The 27,092-nt window shown below is 36.9% G+C and overlaps 1 protein-coding gene across 10 annotated transcripts in view; it reads right to left on the bottom strand.

The window, feature by feature from the left end:
* Window positions 1-27,092, bottom strand: part of ARL15 (ARF like GTPase 15) — a 401,193-nt gene that overhangs the window by 178,649 nt on the left and 195,452 nt on the right. For all 10 annotated transcript variants that reach the window (XM_070587603.1, XM_008530975.2, XM_070587596.1 and 7 more), the window contains one exon: window positions 21,017-21,225. In XM_070587603.1, the coding sequence (XP_070443704.1) occupies window positions 21,017-21,225 (209 nt within the window). The remainder of the gene's footprint in view (window positions 1-21,016; window positions 21,226-27,092) is intronic.

Genomic DNA, 27,092 nt, shown 5'->3' with positions numbered 1-27,092 from the left:
CCTCACATCTACATCTGCAGTGAGGGAAGGTGCAGCGAAGGGAGGATGAGGAAAGCTGAGATCCAGAGACTGTCTGCAGAGCATCTGTTCCAGCAACCCAGTTGTGGGCTTTCTCCTGGACCAGTAAAACTCCATCTGGTGCGGGAAGTGAACTGTTCCCCAGGTGGCGTGCCCACCTGTCAACTGACAGTTGGGCGGGTGCCACTGAGAAGGGCAGACACATTTTGGCACAGGCTTTTGGAGCATTTCTTTAACTTAATGGCTGAGCAAGACTTGAGATGAAGAGATGAGGAAACAGAAAAAAAAATGCAATGGGCCCTGCTGGACTCAGGCATCAACTAGGAAGTCTAGGTGACGCCTAGAACAGGCGTCTGACGAGGTCTGCCATGGAGGGCGGAGAGAGGCAGGGCACCGTGCCAGCCTCTGCCTTTCTGGGCTTGCCAGCCCTTGGCAGGGATTCTGGAAAACGAGACATCCCAAGTCAGACATATTTCCGTACATTCCTCACCCTCCCCTGCCTTCAGCTACTTACATGTGGCTAATGGACAGACTGTTGAAACTTTTTTTTTTTTTTTAAATAACACTAAGATATGGAACCAATACATATTTACCCTAGCACTTTTAGGCCTAAAATATACAGACAAAAGTAGTTTCCTTGTGAAGCTCTCTGCTATATACTTATTCCAAGGGATGTCCAAAACCTATTTGGAATTCTTTTGGCACTTGGCTTTCGACTCCTTGGCACAGTCTTGTCAATACCTTCAGTGATAAAGATGTTTAGTTCTAAAGAGTAAATTTTATTTGCCTGGACCATCTAAGCAAGTTCGCAATAAATATATTTTAAATAAAAGAACGAATGGATGGATGAAACAAATTCTCATAGTTCTTAGACAAATTCATAATTAAATAGGTGACCAAGCATGAGTATATTCTTGTATGGCTCATAGGCCAGAAGCCAGAAGACCATTTCAATGAAGAAAACGAGGCATTGCTGATATAATAGAGCCTTACAAGGGAATCTTGGATATAGAGAATATCAAACTTTTCATCTCTGCATTGTTCCTGAAATGTTTTACCTCTGTGTGCCCCACGTCCTCTCCTGTCCTCTAGTCCTGAGGTCACTACAGCACCAGGCCTCAGCAGGTCTCCTCCCCCTGACTGGACTGGGTTCCAGAGGTACCTTTGACCAGAACTCAGACATAATCCCAATCCAGAGGATCTTCAGGCTGATCTTGATTGTGTCAAATCCTATAATGGCATAAACTTTCAAATCTAAATATATTTTAGATAGAAAAATAAGATCCAAATTATACCATTTAAACCTTTAGCACTTTTCCTGCAACACAGTGTGCCATAAATTTTAAAAGCCTCTACGATTAGAAGGAGACGGCATTCATACATTTTAGGGGTATTTTTAAAAATGCCTTATTGCTTCATAATTATATCCCATACACACACACATTTTATAGGCACATTTCAATGCAGACACATAAAGGAAGTATTCATAAAGGACAAGGGATGAAGCAACACAAAGCCATGCTTTGATGTTAAAGATGCAGCCCTTGAGTGTTGAAAAGGACATGTAATTGAATTCTTGGTAATCACTGAGAATAGCGTCTATTGTTGAACGTGGAGTGCGCACAGAAGTCTGGTGGAGGGAGTCTGCTCTGTTCTAAGGTGCATTCTCCATAGTGCAACTCGATCATGAAAGACATTCTGGCATCGAGCCAAGCGTCTGGGCTAGGGTGCTCTCTGAATCCCGCTGGGCTCACTCTGAGACTGAACCAGCACCCCAAACCTAGCCTAACGTGAACTGAAGAAACTTGGGCAGCATTTGGCCCCAGGGTGAGGATGTTGCAGGGCCTTCTGACTCTCCCTCCACACACTTTGGCAGACGTTCACAACTCTGTATTTTATCGCTGTCTTCTCCTAATAAAGAGCTAGGATTTGCTTTCGTGGATATTTTGATTCTCATGATCCAAAGGCAGAAGGCGTGTGTGAAGGTCTCCAGTCCTACTTGCTCCCTACATATATTCTACCCATTGAAAGACTGCTTTGGGTTATCAATCCTCTTGAAATAGGAAGGCGATCTCTGGAAAAGCGCAAAAATGACTTTAACTTACTTTTTTCTCTCAAGTATCAATATTACACAATATTTAAGTGACTTCTCTATTGGAGGGACGTTTGGAATACATCCTGATAATATCAAGAGTCTGCTATAAAAACAGACTATTTTAAATGTCAGTTTATATGGATATATACACACATTTTTTAAATCCACATCCTTAAGTGCAGATGTGTTTTCAGTGTGGTCTGGGAGTGAAGGTTTCTATTCAGGGTTTAGTCTGTGAAACAATTAGTGAAACAGATGAAAGGCATTTCAGATGATTACCCCAGAGACACAATGGTTCTCAAGACTGGCATATACGCCATACAGGGCTAGGAGATACATTTTTGACATTTACCACCTGCCTTAGCAAATGTCATACCAGTCAATCTTAATGTTCACCAAATTTCTGACTTCTACCATGACTAGTCTTATAAGGTTTTTATTTACATCTCCTCAAAAATTGCCACATTTTCCTAATACGTTAAATGCACTTCCATTTCTCAAAGTATAGGAAAAAAAGAACAATTCTACTAAATAAATTAAATCTTGTCAGAAATACCTGAATTATGTTTTAATACAAGAATATTAAAGATTCTGAGTTCAAGAGTAAAAGCTTGAAATTCCCAAATACGGTATAATATAAGCCCAAAATAAACCATGATATGGAGATTACACAAAGGTAAAGTAACAATACTAACCACAAAGTAGTACAGGGTATAGAATTCAGATAGGTATTTTAAATAACTATTACCATTTTCTCTTAAATATCCAATTAAAATTTTAAAGTCTTTTTAGAAATGCTACATTAAGAATTTTTCACCATCATCTAACTTGTTCATATTATCCATTTCTAAAAGTGAATTACTGTCACCTCACTATGATGCAAATAGCTTTGAAAATTGTCCACTTGGAACACTACACAATGGCAGGGACTTGGCCCACACTGATCACTACACAGTCCACTGCTTAGCCCATCACAGACACTGAATAATTTATCTGACAATATTTTTTGAGCACCTACTATGTTTGAGGAGCTGTTCTAGGCACCTACAAATGTATCAGTAATCAAAACAGAGGTCCCTTCCCCCAGTGAATATTTGCTGACTCGATAAAAGGTAGATCAGCAGTCTTCTTAAGAAGAACATCAACTATTTCTGGAATAGAGACATGGTGCAGCTATATTATTCAAAGAAGACAACAGTGGTAAAATCAAGACTCAATTCTTTTGAGAGCTACGAAACAGTTTCTAATGTGTCCCATCCTTCAGTGGGCCTGCAGCATTTTACAGCATCAGGAGAATTTAGGAATCCATTGCCACTTTGATGTCAGATGAGTTGATCTAAAATCCCAGTCTGTCTTTACTTCATTACATGTTACCTGGCATTGTAGAAGTATTTAACAAGAGGTACCAAAAAAGGGAACTATTATCTAATGCAGAGGCATCTTTTTAACTCTGTGACGGTTCTTTATTTCCCATTTAAGCACAGAAAGGTTTACATTTAGAAAACTATTGTTCTCTCTCGACTAGCTAACAATTCTCAAAATATGACATGTTGTTTGTTATCTCCATTCCTTTTCTTAACTTGTTCTCTCTGCTCTCAAAGACCCTATCCTATCTTCCCTTCTCTTTCTTGTCTCTCATTTATACAATTGATGAATATAAATACATGAATGAATGGAGCCTGCAAGCTGCTAGAGGTGGGTCACAGACAGGAAAGCTTAGGGAGGTGGTTAGGTGTTTACAGAAAATGCTTTCAGTGTCATTAGTTCTCTAATGCAGTCTTGTGTTATTTCTAAAAACAAAGATGAACTGGACAGTAAGTTAAGCCCAAATCAGCAGGCTTTCTCCCCCAAGCACAGGAATACAATAGTCACTCTGTTTCACAACTATATAAAAACATACTTGGCTTAGATTCTTCAATATATTACTCTCCTTTCAATTGAGCTTAGGTGTTAAAAGGGCCCATCTGCAAATTGGCAGCTGGGGCCTGTCCAAGTAGCAAGTAACATCCACAAGAAAAACTTGATTCAGGACTTCAAAGTAAAAAAAAAAAAAAAAAAAAGAAAATTAGGTTATATTTTGAAAGTCAAATCAATAAAATGTTTTTATTTTTTAAAAAAGTCAATGACAAGAGATTGCTGTGGTAGGGTGAAAAGAGTGGATGAGTTGAAGTCCAAAGACTTACGTTCAGGTCACTAGTTGGATCTTGGGTAATTTATTACCTCATTTCCGGGACCTTCACTTATATAATGGATGAGGAAGCAATATCATGCTTTCCAGGACAGTCGAGAGAGTTACCTGATATAATCTATGTGAAACATACCTTGTACTATACTCATGTTAGTTCATATTAATTTCATCTCTCCTCTGCGCTCCTGTAGTACTCTTCACATATCTCCATCGGCTCCTACCATAATACACCACACTTATCTGTTATATGTAGGTGACTTGAGGAAAGGGAACATATCTTATTCATCTTTGTATCTCCTTGCACAGTATTTGGCACAAAGCAAGTGTGCAAAAAATATTGATTGAGAGAATGAACATAGCTATCTTGTTAAATATATAATGTAATTTGAAAAATACTAAAATATGCTTAAAATTCTGAACCAAAGTATCTTTCAACTTTGGAAAACTCCCTTTTGCCAATTTGCAGATAGGCAGACATATCTACAAATAGGGCAGTTTCTACAGATAAGTCTTTTATATATTGGTCACTGTGTAAGGCTTATATTGATCTATCTATGTACCTTTATTCTATTGAACAAAATTCTCCTTAGCACAGCCAAAGCACCTGAACCAGGACTGTAGAAGTAGGCCAGTCCATCTCCTGTGCAGTCTTATCACACAAAGAATACACTTAAGCCTGCAAACATTTTATAGCCCTAAGACAAGAAGCAATCATGGGGCTTGAGACAATGTCTGCCACAATCAGGCAATAATATTGCCATTTGTTGGGGCCTCCATTTTCGTCTCAAACACAAGACTCTAGACTCACTCTCTCTCCCTATGTATGTATGCGTGTATGTGTGTGTATGTATATATATATATATGTATACATATATATGTATATAAATAAAATCAAGAGGCTGGCACTACCAACTGTTCTTTAATCCCATAGGGAGACGGCTTTTCTTGGCTAGTCTTACAGAAATGGTAGTCAAAAAAAGCAGTGTTGTGATCAATAACTGTAAATTTTTTTTGTAGTATATAAATGCCAAAGTTTTTTTGAATGTGGAGGGAAGAAGATTGAAAATTCAAGCAACTACTTTTAGGTTCCTATAATAACATTTAAGCTGGACAACCCGCTCCAGAAACTTGGACCTTTTTTGGTAAGTCATCTATTCTCTCTCATCTACAGGGTGTGAACAACGGTAAGATGTAAAATATACCATTTTAAGCTTGAGATGGAAGAAAGAAGGATGTTGAAACTTAATTTGGTTTTTTCAATTAACACTCCAACCGTCCTCTAGGAGGAGGACACACAAGCGTGTGCACACTTACACACACACATCAGAGGAGATGTACAGGGGCAAATTTAAGAGCTTCCTCCGGTTATCAGGATATGAATTCACAAACACACTTACAGCATTTCCAAGTGGAAAGTATGGGCACCTCATTAAGGGTTGAACATAGGGCATAAAAAAGTGCAACAACTTGCTTAGTGTTCGTCTTCTCTTTCACATCCAAGCTCATTTATTGTACCACGGACCAACCATGACCAGCATGTTTAAAGCTTACAGAATTGAAAAAGAATCTAGGGTCACAGAATTATTTCATAAATATATTGTCAGACTGCAGGAAAGTCTGATGCTGCAACTCAAAGGTGAGTTAAAATCAACTTTGGAATTAATAGCTCTGGGAGATCTGAGAGCTTTCTAATACCAGGATTTTCAACTTTGCAATTTAACGACAACCCTGCTGTTGGCCTTTCCTGACCTGTTGTGAAGTAAATCAGGCAAACTAATGTGGGCTAACAAGTCTTTTTCACACTGTTCGATCACCCTGCCTCTCTTTTTCTCCGCAGACATGGCCTTTCTCCCACTCTGTCTAGCCATCCTCCTCAAAGCACACAAAATGGCCACTGTAACCCTGCATTACTGCTCATTAGATCACAGGTTAGTCAAGTGGAACTGCCCGGGGTTCCCAAAGGAGAGCTATACTTCAAAAATCTGTCCATGTCAAATGAAGAAAAAAAACCCTGAGCGTGGGGTCACCCAGATCAATGATCAAAAGAAACTGAGAATGAAGGGGGAAAAAAGCACACCCTCGTTTTTGTTAAAAACACACACGGGTCTGATTTATCATAAGGAATACAGAGATACGATAGGGTTTTCTCCTCTTATGCCCTGTTTTCTTTTTTTTATTATTCAATAATTTGTTTAATCACGTCCTTCTGGTTGTTATATTTTGGGCTTCTGGAACATCTACAACTAATCCTTAAAATTTCCCCCAAAAGAAAACACACTCCAGGAAATCCAGTTTTTAGGGGGACTCAAACATTTCCAAAAACACTTGAAAAGCAACACAAGTAATGCAAAGTAATCCACCTTTAAGGCTTGAGAAGATTCTATTTAAATCTGAAAGTGAGAATTGGTGCAACAAACACTCTAAAATAATCCAAGTAACCTCTTGGGCCTTCAAAGAGAGGCCACAACAAGCCTGTCAATCACATCTTGAGAACACACCAAGTGACATGCTATATAAAGCAGATTTTCGGGCTTCTGTGGGGCTTCACAGAAACCTAGAAATCTGCAGGTAGGTCCACAGCTTGTTCAAGCGTCTCCCTCATTTTTACGCTTTGGCAAAGTATAACATTCTACTCTTGCTTTCGTATTTTTTTTTTTTTAAGATAAAGCTATTAACAGTACTGCCAAATTGATATATTAAAAAATTAAGGCAGAACAATATATCTGGAAGAACAAACTGTCGTATCAAATTTCACAAGTGAAAGTCACTAAAAGATTTGATTTTCCTGGTTTGCTCACAACAAAAGAGGAAGGTATTTTATTGCCTAATGATAAAAAAAGAAAACCAAAACAGTTTCTGGGGTATTTATCCAAAGAACTTGAAATCAACAATTCAAAGAGACTTATGCACCCCTATGTTCATTGCAGCACCATTCGCAATAGTCAAGACATGGAAGCAACCCAAGTGCCCACCAACTGATGATTGGATAAAGAAGATGTGGTATATATATACAATGGAGTACTACTCAGCCATAAAAAAGACAAAATTGGCCCACTTGCAGCAACATGCACGGACCTTGAAGGTATTACATTAAGCAAAATAAGTCAGACAAAGAAAGACAAACACCATGCAATTTCACTCATACGTGGAAGATAAACACATGGACAGAGAGAACAGATTAGTGGTTACCAGAGGGGAAGGGGGCTGGGGAAGGTGGGCACAAGGGGTAAAGGGGTACATTTACATGGTGACTGACAAATAATACTGCACAACTGAAACTTCACGTTATAAACTATTATGACCTCAATAAGATAAAATAAACAGTTTTAGACAAGAACATTATATATGGAAGAAAGTAAAATAATGCCTTATAATTTAATCTAACAAAAGTTGTAAGGATTGTGTAACGTCTTTGTAAGGGTTGTGTAACTTCTTCTTTTTTTTTTTTTTTAGGAAGATTAGCCCTGAGCTAACATCTGCTGCCAATCCTCCTCTTTTTGCTGAGGAAGACTGGCCCTGAGCTAACATCCGTGCCCATCTTCCTCTATTTTATATGTGGGATGCCTACCACAGCATGGCTTGCCAAGTGGTGCCATGTCCGCACCTGGGATCCGAACCAGCGAACCCCAGGCCACCAAAGCGGAACATGCGCACTTAACCGCTGCACCACCCGGCTGGCCGCTGTTTTTAATTTTTTTTGGTATTTATAATTTATTCTTCAAGCACCCTCAAAAGTACATAAATATATTGTGCCTAAACCGGATTGTTTTCGGCTTCATTTTTTGTACATTTAACAAGGACTGACATGATGCCATACGAGACACAGTTATAAGCGCCGTTTAACCCTCGTAACATCCCTGTCTGGGGAGGGGGAGAACGGTGAGGACTAAGCAGCAGTTAACACCGACTGAGTACTCTCTACCCACTCAATCCTCATTTAACCCTCATTATTTGCTACGAGGTAGGTTCTAGGATTACACTCATTTTACAGATGAGGAAACAGATTAAAGTTTTTGCCCAATATTACTCGTCTGGTCAACAGTAAGATGGATTTCAATCCAGATTCTGACTTCAGAGTCTTAGGAAGGAAACAGGTACAAAGATGCTCATCAATAACTTTGTTTATAATCTCGAAAAATCTAGAAACAACCTAAAAGTTTATCAATAAGAGAATGAATAGGGGCCGGCCCCAGTGGCCAGCAGTTAAGTTCGCATGTTCCGCTTCAGCAGCCTGGGGTTCACCAGTTCGGATCCTGGGTGCGGACACGGCACTGCTTGGCACGCCAGGCTGTGGTAGGTGTCCCACATAGAAAGTAGAGGAAGATGGGCACAGATGTTAGCTCAAGGCCAGTCTTCCTCAGCAAAAAGAGGAGGATTGGTGGCAGATGTTAGCTCAGGGCTGATCTTCCTCAAAAAAAAAAAGAATGAATAAATAAAATTATGGCAGTCATGCCCTCGAACACAATATATCAGTGACAGTGAATAAGCTAGATTTACACACGTCATATAGATAATCTCAAAAAATATAATTAAAAAAACACGACAAAGTATACACTTTAAGACACCACTTACATCAATTTTTATCATGTAAAATATTACTGTACATTAGAGACATGTGCATATGTATTAAAAGTATAAAAATGCATATTAGGAAAAATACACTCCAACTTCAAGATACATTCATTTCTGAAGAAGTGAGGGGAAAGCGCTTTAAAAGCATCTTTAATTATTTCTTTAAAGAAAAGATCTAAAACAAATATGATAAAAATATTAATATCTGTGAAATCTGGGTAATGGGTGGATGAGTTTCTCTGTTATATTATTTTTGGTACTTATCTATGTTTGAAATTTTCATAATTAAAATAACTTAAGTATGACTCCTTAGAGGGATATCCTGATATCCGCTAAGTCCTCTCCCCTTATTTGACTCAATAAACTGCTTAAACGTCATGGTAACAACCTACAGACTAAATTATTAAAATTGATTTTCTTGAAGTGATTATAATGTCTTACTGAAAGTATCTTAGAAATATTATCTTTAAGATAATTATATTCATTAATATATAGTCCACATTTCATTATGTTGCTAAGCACAATTCATTAAGTTGGTGTTTCTAACCTTTTGACGTTCAAAGTTTTGTAATAACGTAGCTCAACTGAAGGCTGAGAGTTGTAAATTAGAGCAGAATTGGGCACATGAAGAGAAAAGAGAATACTTTTCACTGTAAACTTTTTTGTACCTTCTTAGAGTTGTACCATGTGGTTCTATTAATCATTCACATTTTTAATTAAAATGAGATTGAGTGGATTTTTAAAGATAATGTAATACTCCATGGAGATCCAAATGAAAACAATAGACCTACACTTTCTATAGGATGCTAGTTACATAATCTTAACTGACAAAGAATGGGCCAAGTAATCTTAAACACAATTTGTTACAAACTTGGACATATTTAGGAACAAAGTGAGCTGGAGAAGAGTTCTTATTTTAAAAATAATTTCAGTGGAAGTAAACCCGGGAATTACCGCCATATCTCTTACTTTAACATTTTGAAAATATGACATTTTTAATAGCAAACATTTTTCAGTTCAGCTTTACTATGGCTAAAGAACCAGATGGCAAAATCTTGACTAACTACAGTCCACATAAGAACAAGTACTAAAGAAATGACGATTTTTGTATTCCATTGGTAATAGATGAAACTACAAAAACACAGATTCACATCTAGTGCTTTACCAAAAAAGCAATATCTAGGGTCTCTTATGGAGTTAGTATAGATTCAACAAAATATTCTATACTTTTTGTACTCCCACTGTTAGAACTAATGTTCTAAATAATGAAAGGGACGCTGCCCATTCAGAAACATTAGAGAAAGCCTGTATTTCCCTAGAGTATAAAACTGTGCTGGGATAGTTTCAAACACTTAATATGAGAAAAAAATAAAAATAAAAAAGAGCTTCTGGTAAAGTGTAAAAGAGATAGCTATATTAATAAAAGAATTTCTGGTAACTATGACAGGCTCAAGCAATCTGGTGATCTCACATTTTACTCTTAAAGTCTGTTTTTCCTTTTTCACCTAAAAAATGAGCTTAATTTGCTTACTAATATAAAGGCATTAAAAAGCAATTATTAATGAAGGAAAAACAAAAAGATGTCCAAACTTGAGCTTTAATTAAAGCAAAACATCAAAGTCAATATAAAAATATGGGAAATCATTTTTTTTAGTGCCCAAAACATGCAGAAACATGCATTTTTACACTTATGAATCTCTACCCACATATTTAAAGAATTCAAGTATTTACACAACTTTCCAATGAGTTTGACAACTACCATTTTACATGTAACTATTCTAGAACTAAGTAATATGTAAATCTTGATATGTAATAAGAAAGAAAGGTGTTCTTTCTTAAGAATTTATGTTTTTTATGTTTAGGAAAGTCAGGGCATTTGTCTGGGTACAAGGATTTGCTTTTGCATGATAACAGCAACAACAATAATAATAATGATGATAGAGGTATAATTTATATGCACTAAGTACTATCTCAAGATCTTTCTTGGCCTATTTCTCAGGATCCCTCTAATGATTATACAATCTTCTCTTCAATGCAATATACTAAAGCATGATGAGAGAATATCTTTCTTTTATAGCACGGTTAACAATTCCAATTCTTCAACCACCTGTTCTCTAAGGATTCCCCTGCCAAGCTCTTGTTTTCATTTCATTATTTCTTTGTTCTCCTTGTCTAAACCATACACAAGTTGCCCAGATTTTCCACTCCGGCCCCTTTCACTAAGACTTGCTTTGGCTTGACATATTACTAGTTGTAACCACAGTCTATACTACAAATTTTACATGTTAAAATTATATTGTTCTATGCACCCTCCAAATTATTTCATAGTTCACACATAGAATCTTCTTCCCATCAGGCTTAGTTGGTTTCACTTATTTACAAAAACAATTTCAGTTATTTTATGGAGCTTTTTACTGTCTAAACATTCCCTATAGAGCATTCTTTTAAAGCCCTAATCTTATTTCAGGCGTAGAAGGAACTAAACTCAATCTCTGTACACTATGCTTAACACAACTGAATTTAGACACTTGAATATGTTAAATAGTAAGTCTAAATAAAACAAAACGAAGCCCTACTGACTCTTTTCCTTTACAACAGAGTAGTAGAAAACTTGTAAATTTATTTTTTTTTTTGGTAAAAGATTTATATGTGTGCAGATTTAGATTTCAGAATTTCTAGTAAAGAAGGTAATTTCCACTTCACTACTGGATACTGTGATATCAAACACAGCACAGACCTTAACAGGCCCACCAGAAGGGAACTATGTGGCGCCTGCAAAAAGAGATGCTATTTTTGTTCATTAGACTCCTGTAGAACACCTTCTGGTTTGTATTGAAAGTCTCTGTCACACCTTCAGTCAAAATCACTAGATATCCCCCGTTTCTCAAGATATAAATACTCAAAGCGGTTATGGAATATTTAAATAACAGAACCGTGGTTGAACACAAAATTCTACATAAAGAGATATTACTAAAGAAAGAAAAAGAATGAGAGATTCTAGATACCAGTAAACAAAAAGGAGAAGAGGTTCTATAGGCAAATTGCTCAGGCGTGGATCAGTTCATTTCTACCAGAACCCACAGGCACTGGAAGAGTGGCCACTTCTAAGGGGCACGCAGTCTGTTGCATGAACCACTGCACATGGTTCATTGTTTTCATCAAAGGCACATGCAATTCGTAGGTTAGAAAAAAATAAAGTGGCAGAGAGAAAACGCCTGTTTCTAAGTGGCACAGCATTCTATTCATCTCAGAAGATGAAAGCAGGTATCTTTCACTCCATGTTTTTGTTCTTATAGGAAGAAGGCCAAAAATACGTGATTTTCATATTTGTGCTAACACAGTAGAGCTTTTCTCAAAGTCACTGCTAGAAATGGATGGTTTTCTCACCTGCTTTTTCCACGCTTGAAGTTAAGGATGTCTGCCTCATTATAAGCCTTGTTGGTTCCCTAGACTTTCTGTAGTCTGGCTCTGCTGTGATTACTGGTCAAAACCTTTAATTACAGTATATAGTTTGTGCAGCTGCCTGGAAATTGGTCCCAGGGTCAGTGGCTCTTCCCGTTCCCCTCTTTCCATTCTTTTGAAGCAATATTGCTGAACTGAAGGCATTGTTCCAGCTTTCTGTGTGCTCTGTCTGCTGCACACTGTGAATAGCTTTGCAATCACTCTAGCAATTGGTTCTTCAACTGCCTTTAGGTTGTCAATTGTAATTCATTGGCTCCAGGCACCTTTTCTCTTTTCATTCTCTGGAGGTCTTTTCTTATTTAATTTGCAATAATATTAGGGAATGTCTTCTTCAGACATGTCACTAATGTCTTCCTGATTATGAGGCTGGGTGTACATTTCACTTTCATATATTTGCCTGCTAAAATGTTTCAACATTTCCTTTCTCTCTGACTTGTGATGACAATCTTTGCAGTATCTTGTAAGGAATTTGGCTTAACCTTGAAGTCTTCTTTCTGAAGAATAATCTAAAGAATCCCCCTTAAAATATTCTCATTGGAGTTAATTTATTTAATTAGTTACAGCTATTTTTATCACTTCCCAAAGATGTAATTTTTCATTTGTAATAAGAATTAAGTTTTTATATTTTCTTTCCATAATTATACTCTATTCTTTTTTAGTTTTCAAAAATTCTAAATTTTAGCTCTTTACAACTCAGAAATAGTTACGAAATAGAGTTTTAACTATTTAGAAATCAGTGTTTTCTATGTTTTTAGAACCTTTTCAGAAGACCCATACTTACTCTTCAGACATCTTTAGAAATTAAAAAAGAAAACATTCAAACTATTCAAAATAAGTTCTGATGCTTTGCATTACAGGAAGTTTATTTTTCTGTAGGGCAGAGAATAAACAAACACACCTCGAGCTATTAAGAAAAAAAAAAAAACCTTTAGTGTATTATGTCTCAAGTCCTTAGTTCTGGATAAAATCCAGCAGATTAATCCCTCTCATTAGTCTCAGCCATCCTGGAGTAACCAAAGGTATTTTTAAGCAGACACTATGTAATAATAATAATGATAATAATTGTCATAATGATAATAACTAACGCTTATTGTGCTTTTTATCTTCAAAGCACCTACTGACGTTAACTATGTGTCTATTTTCAAATTAATTTTACTTGACAAATGTTTTATTAACTTTGTAAGCTATGGAACGTATGTAACTGAGGTTTTCTTTCTTTCCTTTTTTTTTTTTTTTTTTTGGAAATAAACTAACTAAATAAATAAATGGAACTAAGGGTCAAGGAAACCGTCCTGGAAACTTCTAACTCAGAATCATTTGTTGCCTTTGTTGAATGAGGGTTTACAAAATGCAAAATTGAAATACAGATATAAAGGATGAAGTTCACCAGTACAACCACTCAAATACATATTGCTTCCAAAAGATCCAGAAAGAAGCAAAACTATATTGCTGGGATAAAAATCAAACTCTAACTGTATTAGTTATAATTCATTATTGTGAAATATTTAAATATGGATAGGATGAAAAAGTGTTAAATGTAAGAATTTTAACAATCCTTCCAAATTTCACTAATGTGCTAAACAATTTTATTAATTACAAAGCTAAATTTGTTTCTGTTAAATTGAATTCATTGCTTTAAATCATCTGAAAGGATGGTAATTAGTTTTTGGGTGGTGAACATGATGTAATCGACACAGAAACTGAAATATAACAATACACACCTGAAATTTATATAATGTTACGAACCAATGTTACCTCAATAAAAAAAATAAAATTAAAAACCCATCTCAATTACGCTTCCATACAGTCTCATCATTTACTAGTCTCTGCGTGAGAAATATAAATAGCAAACGACAGTCCGCAATGCTGGCGACTGAAATAAGCTCTATACAGTTAAAATATAGGCAATTAATAAAAACAGATCAAGAGAATATTATTCAGCCAAGATGTCTTGCCACTTTCTATGAGGGATTTTGGGAAGAAAATAGTAATGTGCTGTAAGCAAGGTCCTCAAGTGGAAAAACACAAAGTACATAAAAATATATGAAAACAAACATTTGTAAATATGCTAATTAACAGAGTAAAGCTTTTAAAAACTATTAACTTGGTTAGAGTGGTGAGGTTTCACGGAAGATGTGGTTCGTGAGCAATATTCAAAGGTCAGGTTTGGTGGAGAACAAAAGGAAAATTTTTATATTCAAGGATAGAAATAGATGAATCAGACTGGGTAGAGAGAAAGGAATCTGGATCAAGCTGATGGCAGCAAGCCAGGAGGGAAGGATGCAAGATAAGCCTCAGAGGTAGGCCTCGTTCACCTGACATATATTGAGCACCGAGACATAAAGAAGCCAGGATTCCTGTCCTTCAAGGAGCTTACAGTCTTTAGGAGCAGATGGAAAAGTAGATACGCAATTAATTCTATATTATGATTAGGATAAACCCAGGATGCCTTGGGAAGTCAGAAGAAGGGCACCTAGCTCAGCCACGGGTGTTCAGGAAAACTTTCGTTTTTTCCCTCAGGATGATTTGCCCTTAGCTAACATCTGTTGCCAATCTTCCTCTTTTTATCGTTTTTCCTTGAGGAAGATTAGCCCTGAGCTAACATCTGTGCCAATCTTCTTCTATTTTGTATGTGGGACTCCGCCTCAGAACGGCTAACCAGTGGGGTAGGTCTGCGTCAGGGATAGAACCTGCAAACCACGGCTGCCGAAGTGGAGCACACCGAACTTAATCACTACGCTGTGGGGCTGGCCCCCTAGGAAAACTTCTAGATCTGACGCATCTCTAGGTGGTTTTACTGGGGCAACAGGAAGAGTGAGTGGTAGATGGACGTGAGTGAGAAAAGAAAAGGGAATTCAATCATCAAAGACACTAACAGATAAGATCTGTGGCGTTTCATTTGATTCTGGAAGATAGTACTGGTTTTAACGTGAGTATCATTAAAAATAGTTAGGAAGTCTCTTCTTTCTGGTCTGTGTTGAGGAACAGGGAGGAGGAGGAGATGTGGGATATAAACAACCAGGGAACTCTGAAAAGTTCCGCAGAGGCGGGGGTTGGGGGGGCAGAAGTGGGTACTTAAATGTCTGGATGTGGAAAGTAAGTAAGAGTAAGAATTGGAAGAGGTTCCAAAATTTGCCAGCCTTACATAAAATGAAGATATGCACATCACTGAATACAGGAAGAAAGTGGAAAGAAATGAGGATTTTATAAGAGAACATAATGAATTTTTGGGGGGCACACTTTGTTACACTTTCAAACATATTAGTACTTTGTTATCTCACGAAAGTAATTTTCTTGACAGAATGAAGTTTTCTTATGTAACATATTTGTTAATAGGAATTTTATTAGTTTTCAATGGGAAGGGCACATTCTCATCATATTGCCTGGTGGCTGCAAGAAAACACAGGTATACAGAATTCCCTTCAACGGTGAGATCAAGGTGGCTAGATTTAGAATTAACGAAATCAAGTATAGAAATTGATTTTTTAAAGGAATGCATAGAAAAAGAAAAAGCACATGAATGTACAATAAATAAAATACTCTGGCAGTTTTAGTATTCTCAGCTAAAAGCTGCTCTTCGAAATACATTTATGATGACGACGCTTTTGTAACTAACTATGGAAATGACTGCTATTTCAGTTTCTCTTGCAAGTTAGTAAACATTTTCAGATCACTGAGTCATTCAGTGGAAAATTGACTTCCTAACCCTCACATTGTTTCCCCAAGATTAAATTGTAATAGAGTAGAGTACATCTGTAAGGAATGGACAAAAAATAGTTTGTATCTCTTATATCATTTTAGAGTAAGTATATGTCCCATAAGGGAATTTTCAAACTGCTCACATAATAGGTATGTACACTGCTCTATGTGAAAGCAAATCAGTATTCGAAAATGCTGCCAAGAAGCAGGTCAAGATACTTGGAAGACCGTAAAGATTTAAAGTCCATGACTTTACAATAATTACCTTACAAACACACATACATTTCTCTCCATATACAGAAAGTAATATTTAATTAACCTAAGCATTTTACATGATTTAAACACTGCTTTGCATTTTCTAATAAAAGATTTGCCATGTAAAATCTGAAATGATATTTGCTACTTCATAGAGCTACCAAAAAACAATTGTTCTATTGTCAAGCAGAATAAACATAAAATAAAAATTTTAAACTAGAGCTTACTATTTATGGACCAACCACGTCCAAAATTTTCAACCCTTCAAAATTCTCTCTGATCTTTTATAGAAAGGGGGAAAAGTGCACAATGTACAAATAATCATCTATTAACTAGAAGTAATTATACTTAAGTGTAATAGTTAAATAACATAAAACACATACAAGAACTCTCTTCCGGAAGATGCCTCACTAAAAAGTGAGAACTAAATAAACTACTCATGATACACTGAATATTGAAAGGATTGCCCAAAAAGTATGAATATTTATAATCAAACAAAACATGGTCTAAAAAGTTAGTAATGTTTATATCATTAGAGAAATACTTGCAAATATTCTTCCCCCCTTTATATTCTATTCTTTTCAACTACACCACCACATTCTATGTACATCACAATAACAAATTGAATTACAATTGTATGAAATTGAGAAACGTCTGATCACAAATTTTAATGTTGACATCCTAATTTAGAGGCTGGATTTTCCTGTGCTACAATTAATGAGCCATGGAACCAACAGAATCATTTGACCTTATAATTCTACTTCAAAAATCTATGTTTCACCATATTCATATTCCTTAATATTTGCTTTAAAGCAAAATATTTGACAAAGAGTTAACAGTATTTTTGATGTACTATTTCCAAAAAAGTTAAACACGTTTGGATTAGGGATATGGACAAGTATCAAAGCCGACCAGACTGCTGAAAGAATAAACCTTTTCTTGCATGTTGACGAAATGTGTCATTTTATAAAGACATGCTAATGCCCAATAAAACGAAAATAGATTTTAAAAAGCTAGGAGGTAAAAGAACCACAACCGCAACTACGTAGAAGGAAAATAGGATTACATTTATTGGCTACTAGATCAACTTAACTTCTCATAAAATCCTCCTGATCTATTAAATAACTTCAGAACTGAAGTATGCTCTCCTACGGGAGTTCTAAAACAAATTAGATACAATTACAATTCAATACAAATAAAAAACCAACCTATTTACCCTGAAGATGATTCTTGTTTTAAAGCTTTATCATTTAAATTACACCAGAATTTTCCCTGATGAATCAAGTGAACCACTTGACATTATTAGAGAGTTTTATATTATGTTTTCTATAGAGAAAAATAGTTGATATGAGTAAATTCTGGAAAACTGTAGTAACTACACCTCCCCAAAGTGAATACAACAAACATCTGTTGCAAGAACTGCTTGGCTTTCAGACAGTATGTAAAGGGTGTTCTTTTTCCCAGTATTTTGCTATTAAAAAAAAAGTTCATTTGTTAAAAAAAAGTTTCTGCTATCAATTCTCAAGACCTAAAATTTTAAAATTCTAGTAAGTTAAACACATGTGACATGGTAAGGTCATAACTAGGTATATTACAGAAAGGGAAACTATGCAATATACAGGACTCCACTTGCCTTTTAAAAGGGCAACAAAATAATTGGGCATGTTGCCCTCTGTCTGTGGGTTACAAAGTAATTTCAACCAGCGTCTTCCTCTCTTAACTCAGTTCTCTGAGCAAACATAGCAATGCCCATAGCATAGAAGAGGGGACGCAATATAAAACTTCCTGAGGATTTTCATCCTCTCCTGGAATCCCAGTGATAATTCAGCTGTCTTCTGTGGACTTCACTGGCTTCCACTGGCTTCTAAACTCAACAATATCCCGGTATCTTCATTAAATGATACATAAATTCTTAAAGTTTTACTCCAGCGACAGGATAAATAATTGCAAAATTTTTGCATAATGCATTAAGCACAAAATGTAATAATTTCAGTGGGAGGAGGGTAAGAGTCATGACTCATTGTCTTTCCTTAAGTGCATCAAAGAACTGTTCAGTGCTTTTGGTAAATGGAACATATTTTCCTTGCTTCTGAAAGAACAGAATTTTGCTTAAAATTCGCAGGTACTTTGCTGAGTAAAACAACATCTTAGGATTTGGAAATTCTACAAAGCGCACACAAATTAGTAGGTTCAAATGAATAAACACGTTTATAAGCAATAGAGCACAGGGCATGTGACAGCTTTATGACAAGGAAAGGAGGAGTAACAAACAGATGATCACTTCTAAATATATTTCAAGTAACACGGCTTTGCTCACTTTTCAATCTTCTGTCTCCTCTTCTACTCATGCCTATTCCCAACCATTTTGAGGTTACTGTTTACAAAAAGTTTAAGATTCAGTTTCACAATTCCATTTTTATGCTAACAATAAAGTATTGATTTAATCCCTAAAACACTCCTGGGGATATTTCGCCCAGGCATTATAACACACCATACTGAGAAACCTCTGTCATTCAAGTAACAGGAAATGTAGCAAGGTCACCTTCTTTTTCTGCCAAATCCAAAGTAATGTGTATGAGCACTTCATTATGTTTCGATAAACGTCAAGGTCCATAACGGAATTTGTCCATGTATTTGATTAAAGCAGTCTAAAATGTTAACATGCACCTGTATAGCATGTGTTCATATAACTATAGGGAAAATGCTTTATTTAACACAGTCCTCAAAGTGGTATTTGCAAATTCCATTACAAGAAAAAATTTTGAGGGAAATTCATTTAAAATTCAAAGTCACATATGTTCCAGTATATACTAGTTTAATTTTCAAATTGTATCTATGATTACTCTAATTTACAACCTCTGTCTTACTAAAAGATGAATCACAAAAAGATATTTGCCCTTTTCCTACGAGAGCCAGCCAACACACACAAGGCATACTCAGAAGCAGTTAATTCTTAAAAGCTTCCTTTATTCAATGTGACAGTCTTTAATTTCTACGGAGGATCACCGTGAGTCATATACGAGGTTTAAAGAACACATTAGCTGCAATTTTATGTCTAAGGAAAACAGAGAAACAGTTTCCTAAATTTAAAAGCAAAAAAAAAGAAAACAAAAAATCCTTTCAGCTATGGCACGTATCTTGAATAAAATGATTTAAAATTATAATGTCACTTGTACTATATTTATTTCAGATTATGAGTTTTATTATATATGTATTATTGTCTGTATTCTGTAATACATATATTTCCCACAATAAATCTCAGAATAACAATGCATTTTCAGCAAAGCACCTTAAAATCATAAACTAATCTAACTTTCATAACTACCCATCATTATATACTATTATAACCATTCTGCAGACAGAAAAACTGGTGCTGAGAAGTTAAAAGACTTACCTAAGGTTTTAAGCACAGATCAGGAAGGCACCACAATTACAATGCTAAAGATCTGCACATTAATAATTCTCTGAATAGATTTGTATTGCTATTTTTTACCTTAATTACCTAATATTATCTATAAGGTATTTCACAAAAGCTAAAAAGGAAAAAGGTGCTAACTACTTAAGGCTGAATGAAGCAACTAGAGACAGACATGAGCTGTCTGTTTAATAAGAAATTCTTGCCTTCTTTACTATTTTTCCAAAGCTTAAATGAGAATTCTCTATATATGGTATCTCTTCTACTTAGTACTTTAAACTTCAAAGTGAATTATCCAAATTAATCTCACTCACTTAGCAGGAAAAAACGCATTATTCTCATTTTACAGGTGGGAAGACAGGCACAGGAGCAAAGATGTCTGCCTGTGGCTCCTACATTAAGTGTGAGGGAGGTTTGGCGTTAGAACATGTTCCATCCTTGGCTCCTCATCCATTTTTCAGACTAAAGTGCAGTGTCGTTCCTATTATCATTTTATTTCAAAGTCACTGAAGGAAGCATACAATTTTCTGAAGGAGGAGGGAAAACATACCCTGAAAGTTAGAGGTAAAGGAATACATCAAAAGTTTTGATTTCACTGTACTTAGGTTAAAATTTACTCTAAGTTTTAAAAACTACTCACATATCCTATTGCCTTAGTACCATGAATCAGAAGCTCTGCTGAGTGAGACACTGATTATTTGCCCAGAATTGGTCTCATGCTTTTATAGGAGAGATACAGCTAAGAAATGAAATTAAATGAGGAAGGTAAAGAATGGGTCCATATTAAAACGTATTTGGTGGCATGGAACTTGCAAGATAAGACATCACTTTTCAGCCTGACTGATTACAGAACAGGAGGCACTGCTTCTAGTCAACAGTGAGCATTTCAGAGGGACAAGAACATGACATTTGAGGGCAAGTGATGAATGGTAATACGCACGATGCATTCCTTGAAAAGATGGAGAAAAGAAGAATGAACTACATAAGCTGGTGGAGTAAAAAAAAAAAAGTTAAACAACCAGGCCTTTAGCTCTTTAAAACAGATCAGAAAAATATTCATATACGTCCTCTAACTTGTGCTAAAGAGTTAAAAAAACAACTCGTGCTCTCCAAACGGCATTAGGTATGTAGACAATAACTTCTATTAGACTGTATGGGTTTTCTGTTTTCTGTTTTCTCAGAAAACTAAAGTTTCATGTTGAAAACAGCATAACCAGCAGATCCTTAATCATAGGCACCTTTTCAGATTCCAACATGGCCACAAAAGTACAACAAACAAGAATGACAGAGTTGTCACGTGAATGAGACATACCTCTTGTACGGATCGAGCCGCTGGCTTGTCTTGATGGTTGGCCAATATTAAAAAGGGTAAAGTGCATAACTGTGGGTGCTGAAGAGCTGAGTGCAGTTCATTTCTAGCAGTTTCTAAATCGTCTTCTGAAGAGGCACTGTCTAATACAAATATCACCCCTTGAGATCCTTGGTAGTAGCGGCTCCAGTATTTCCGGATGTTATCGGCCCCTGTCAAAAGCAAAACAATGTCTCTTTTTAAAAATAGCTTTCAGCAACTGAAAAATCTTCCCAACAGCAATTCCTATTGGAAACCAATGTGGCTTTTAAAAATTAAGTGCAGAGATCACAAGTCGATGAGAACAAAGAAGGCGTTAGAGCCAATAGGTGGATATGGCCTTGAAGGAGAACACAAACGTTTGAGTCATTCTTCATGCCTCTCTTATCAAAATATGAGAGAAAGAACCAGGATAATACTTCTTAGGCAAACTCAAAAGAATGCCTTGAGATTTTGCTTAGTAGTCTGGGATAAAGTACACTCCTCAGAGAGGAGCGTAATCTATTTGGTTCACCAAGGCTTTTCTCCGCACCATTACCATCATCTTGGTGACTTTTTCTAAAAGAATTGCTTGCTGATCAGGTAGCCTTGTTTAAGTTCATCAAGAAAGTTAAAACTGTTAGCACAATACCTTTAGATATCAAAGTGCTGAAATTCGTAACGAACTACAATCTTGGCCTTTGGTACATTTGCACAACCCCATTTGGCAATGAGCACACTCCTGGTCTTGATACGATGGGATGTTCATACAGAAGACAGTGAGATTCTCATCAGCCAGGGCAATATCTTATTCTTTGTATTTCCAAAATCCAGCACCATGTGTAACTCAAAGTTCATTACAGAAATGAGAAAAATGAGGGAAAGAGGAAATGAAATTATATACTAATTAGGATTTAGGGATTTTGAGACTAGAAGAAACTTTAGAGACTGTTCAGTCCAACTCTCTGAGGAGAATGGGGCCAAGAGAGGTGACGCGGCTAATCCCCATTCATGTATCTAATAAATCACAAACTTGAGATTTGCATCTCGGTTAGTAGTCAGCCTGCCCAGGGAAGGCAAGGGCATTTCCCACTCCGTCATCACAACTACTTCCTTTACTTTGATTCATGACTAGCATGAGCAATTTGTTTGTGTGTGTACACGTATGAGGGAGGTAGTTATTGGTTATATAACAAAAATTAGACATCAAGGAATCTCACCAATTTAGTGCATATGATCAAGTCCTAACCAGTTAATAACTACATCTGAGTCATCTATCGAACATCTAGCTCCTATGTTGGATAGACTGTGCTAAGTGACTGGAGTTGGTGTGCTCTGGCTGGTAAGAGCCAATTGCATGCATCTCTTCCCAACATTGCATTCAGTGACATCATATTGGTAGCTTGAAATTGGACAGGGTGGGGCTATTTTCACCATGGAAATCCCAAAAGCTATCTATCAGGTATTTTCTTCCCCTAGAGAGCCAATACAACACTGGATGATAATGAGCTCATATTTTTCTGGGAGAAATAGAAAACAAACAAAGATTATAATACATCATAATAAAGCACTGTGATAGAGGGACTCATTAGGTGCTGTGGGAGCAAGAGATGAGGCATCTCATCCAGACCGGGCAAGTCTCTTCAACAGTAATATCAATAAATAAACAGTTACCATTTATTAAGCACTTCCTACGTTCCAGGCACAGTGCTAAGTGTTTTCAAAAGAATAGCTCATATAATTCTTACAACAATCCTAAGAGGAAGCTGTAATTGACTCAGGCTTTGACACTAATTTTCAGATTCTAAAATCTGGGGTATTTATCATAATACTATACTGCAATAATCAGGTATATAAGAATATCAAAGGCATTTGATGTTGAGTAACCTTAAATATGTAAATGCACGGGATATGAGCAAGGTTGATGCACATCAAGCAGAGTCCAACCAAGAAAACAAAACAAAAGAAAAAAAAACCCAAACAAAACAAAAAAATGAAAGAGAGAGAGGAAATTTCAGCCAGAGATTACTTAATGTAGGGAATTAGTTGCATAAGAGATGGTGGAACTAAGAAAACAACAGGGGTACTGTGATTAGCAGTATCTTAGGTCAGGTTCCCTAGATGCAGAGCCTGAGAAGGTGTTTCTTGTATACCTGATTAGAGACAGAGCACTGTCGGGAGAAACCGAGAGAAAGAAGCAAGCTAGAATGGGGGAAGGAGCTAGACAAAGACATGGTTTCAGAAACCTAGCCTAAGCTTGATCTGATGAGGAGCTCTAGAGCAGGGATTGAACCACAGAAGTCATCCAGTCCAAAGGCAAGAGGGCTGGGCTGTTATACCCTGTACAGTCATTGGCTATGAGCCACTCCTGGGGAACAGGAGGGGGTTGGGGTGTGATCTCATAATCTCCCAAACATATATGGTTGAGGCAATTACTGTCAGCCAAGGGCAGGCCTCTGGAGAAGGGTACAGGTGTGAGTCATTAGCAGCCAATGCCCACAGCAGCTGGGAGATGGATGCACTGGCCCAGTAAAGGAGATCTGGGTAGGATACCAATAGCATCTGCTACAAACTACATCCAGACATTATCCATATGCTGGAGAACCATCCATAAACTTGAGGAGCAAAAGTAGAAGCAGTGTTACCTGGTAGTAAATGTTTAGAACAACAAAAATATCATGTGCATATGCATCTGTAATACGTTTATTATAAGTTTTATTAACATCAAGCATGTGTGGCACACAATTTTCACATAAGAATACATGCAATATACTTTATTGTAAATTCTACAGACCTCATTAATGCTTACAGAATGCTTTCATTGAGTTTGCTGAATTTTTGTATCCATAGCCAGATAATAGTTGCAATTGACCAAGTGAAGTCCTGAAATAAATATTGGTTGTACTAAGTATTTTACATGTATTAACTCATTTACCCATGACAGTCTTATGAGGTAGATACTGTTATCACTCTCATTTTATCAGTAAAGAAACCAAGACACAAAACAATTACATAATGTGCCCAAGGTTACACACCTTGGCATAAATAAAAATATATTTACGTCTAATGTGATTGAAATAGAAGGATCATTGACCAGGAAGGTAATGAAACTAAATAAAGAACTCTACACCACAAAAGCTAAGAGGGGGAAAGAAACGAACCTGTTAGAATAAAAATTACCTAAGTGCCTATACATATATAATGCTCACAGTGGGAACACGTCCAAGAACACTTCCCAACCAATAAATTCAATGAATAGTTATTAAGCACCTATTCTGTACAAGTCACTGAGCTAGGACCTATAAGAAATATTTAAAATTTTTAAATTTCTTTTATTCCTCCACATTATTCCTCTTAGCTCTGGTTACTGGTTGCATATTTTAATGGAACTTGTCCATTGGAAATACATGGAACATACTGGAAATCCAATTCATGAGGTCATCTCCTTCAACAAGAAACTATTTTCACCTGCCACATTTAGAAGCACATAAGGCACCTGAAAATAGTGAGATGAAATGACAATAAGGCCAATGACTGTGTTGGTGGATGAAACAAACCCAAAGAGAAATACCATAAGTTTTAAAAATGTCTCCTATATAGCATAATATATGAATAAAATGTTATTATTAATAGTGAAAAGACCTCTTTAATTTCCTGCTACATAGTCATCTGCCCAATCTTAGCATTTCTAACTTTCATCACAACCACCGAGATTGGAATTCTAAATTCCAGTTCACTCCTGCAAAACAGCTTCAGTCAGCAGCCGCCTAAACTCAGACTGAGGCTGAGGAAATCAGGAACGGGGTGAAGAGGGATCTACAGTTGTTCGGTCCAGCTGAGTGGACCTCAGTTTAGTCACCAGATTAAAATGAGAAATGGATGTGTCATCAACCCAGCGGCCAGGTGCTTTGAGAAGGGAGCCTCATCGGGAAAGTCAGGAACACCTGTTTGATGCCCACATTCCCAACATTCCCAACCCACAAACCAAATCCAAGAGGAGTAACAAACACAGGAAATCACAGCTAACAGCAGTCTAAGGCCACTCTTATCCTAATGACTGAAAATTGTGTGCTCTGTGTGGCTTAAATTGTTGTATTTTGATTAAAAAACAAAGGAGTTGTCTTAACAGTAGAGAGGTTGGGTGGAGGGTGTTCCCAAACCTCCTGATTACCCAAGGTCCAATACTACCTTACTACAAGTTGTAAGAAGCCCTTGGGAATCTAAGAGTTCATTCTGAGAACCAATCAACCACAAGAGCTTGGTTCAAGGCACTACAACAAGAGTAGAGAGAAGACAGGAGCATAACGTGTCCTCATTGCGCAGGTTCATTTCCACAGCACACTTTGGACTTCAACAACATTCTCTCAATATTCACTAATTCCTTCATCTAACATATATTTACTGAGCACCTGGCACCATCCCAGGTGCTGGGGACACAGTAGTAAATGAAACAGATAAAAATTTCAGTCTTCAGGGGCCAGCCCAGTGGTGCAGTGGTTAAGTTCACAGGTTCCACTTCTCCACGACCCAGGGTTCGCTGGTTCAGATCCTGGGTGCAGACATGGCACTGCTTGGCAAAAAGCCACACTGTGGTGGGCGTCCCATGTATAAAATGGAGGAAGATGGGCACAGATGTTAGCTCAGGGCCAGTCTTCCTTAGCAAAAAGAGGAGGATTGGCAGTAGTTAGCTCAGGGCTAATCTTCCTAAAAAAAAAAATTTCAGTCTTCATAGTAATCACATTCTTTACTAGCAGCCAGCCTGCCCTTATAGAGGTTAAAAATGCCAGCTACTCATTTTTCCAGCCCTTTGCTCTTGCAGCATGGACAAAGGATTCAGTCCCGGTGAACTGGGACTCAACGAAGGTCTGCTGGGAGCTTCTGGAAGTGAATTTGCTCTTCAATAAAAAGATAGATGCCCAAAAAGAGCTGCTCTCTTCTAGTGTTTAGATTTCATTAGGTGATAAGGTGATGTTGTGAACAGCATTAGCCTTCTAGCAACACTGAAGGAGACATACCAACACACTGAGGATGTCGCCATGGGAGGACAGAAAGAGCCTGGGTCCGTTAGAGTACCGCTGAGCAGGAGAACCAACCACCTACATTATAAGGACTCCTTACTCTGTGAGCAGAGCAAATGCCTACTATTCAAGCCAATTGTAGATGACTATTTTGTTATTTGCAGCCAAAAAGATGCTTAGAGTTCCCTTGTGTTAAATTAAAAGGCTATGAATAAGTTCCCTAAAAGAGCTGTTCTTTGAAAGGTGGACCTAATGAGCTAAAATGGACCGAATGAGCAGATAGTTAATCCTGTCTCTGAAAGGAAAAGCACATAGCCTTGCTGGTCTGGGGCAGGTGCAGTCACCCCTATCCAAAGATGGTTTGCACCAAAGGACTATAGGACAGGCTAACCAGGACGAGCGCCTCCACTGCTGTCAGCCACCCTGTGATAGCAGACAGAGTCAGGATGAGAAGTCCAGACTGTCTCCTCTTTCCATCTTCTTACTACATTCCTAAAAAAATGCAAGAGGGTAAGAGTAATTTCCCTCTGGGAAATGTAAGGGGATTGGAGACCCATAGATGGAGTCAATTTTGGAGAGCTTGAATTGTAAGTAATGAGTCTTCGAATCTTAGTGAAGGATATATCCTCGGAACAAAGAATACCTCAGCAGTAATACTTTAAGAAGAATGGTTTCCAGCACAGGGAGAAAATGTCTGAAGAGCAGGAAAGGAGAAGGGAGAGAAAAGTAGTAATTGTAGTGCTTCTTTACCCCTCCCATCTATGGGGTCTTGGTCTTTTCATCTTCTACAAAACAGACAAACTGTTTTTAAAAATTGGAATGCTAAGAATTCAGGATGACTAGGACATATATATCCAAACTCAAAATTTTATTATGGACTTCCCACTTCAACCAAAAAGAAAAAGCCAAAATATCTGAAATTAAACCCTCCCCAAATGATCAAAGTATAAAAATGTAAAGATTAAAAGTCAAGTTCTCTGAAGGGAGATTTATTGTCCCACTTTGCTTTTCAGTGAGTCAAAAAACACTTTATTTTAGATAAG

This window comes from Equus przewalskii, chromosome 20, assembly GCF_037783145.1.
Source record: "Equus przewalskii isolate Varuska chromosome 20, EquPr2, whole genome shotgun sequence".
NCBI classification, from domain to species: Eukaryota; Metazoa; Chordata; class Mammalia; order Perissodactyla; family Equidae; genus Equus; species Equus przewalskii.
The sequence above is the reverse complement of the archived record's forward strand: the minus strand, read 5'-3'. Positions and strand labels throughout refer to the sequence as shown.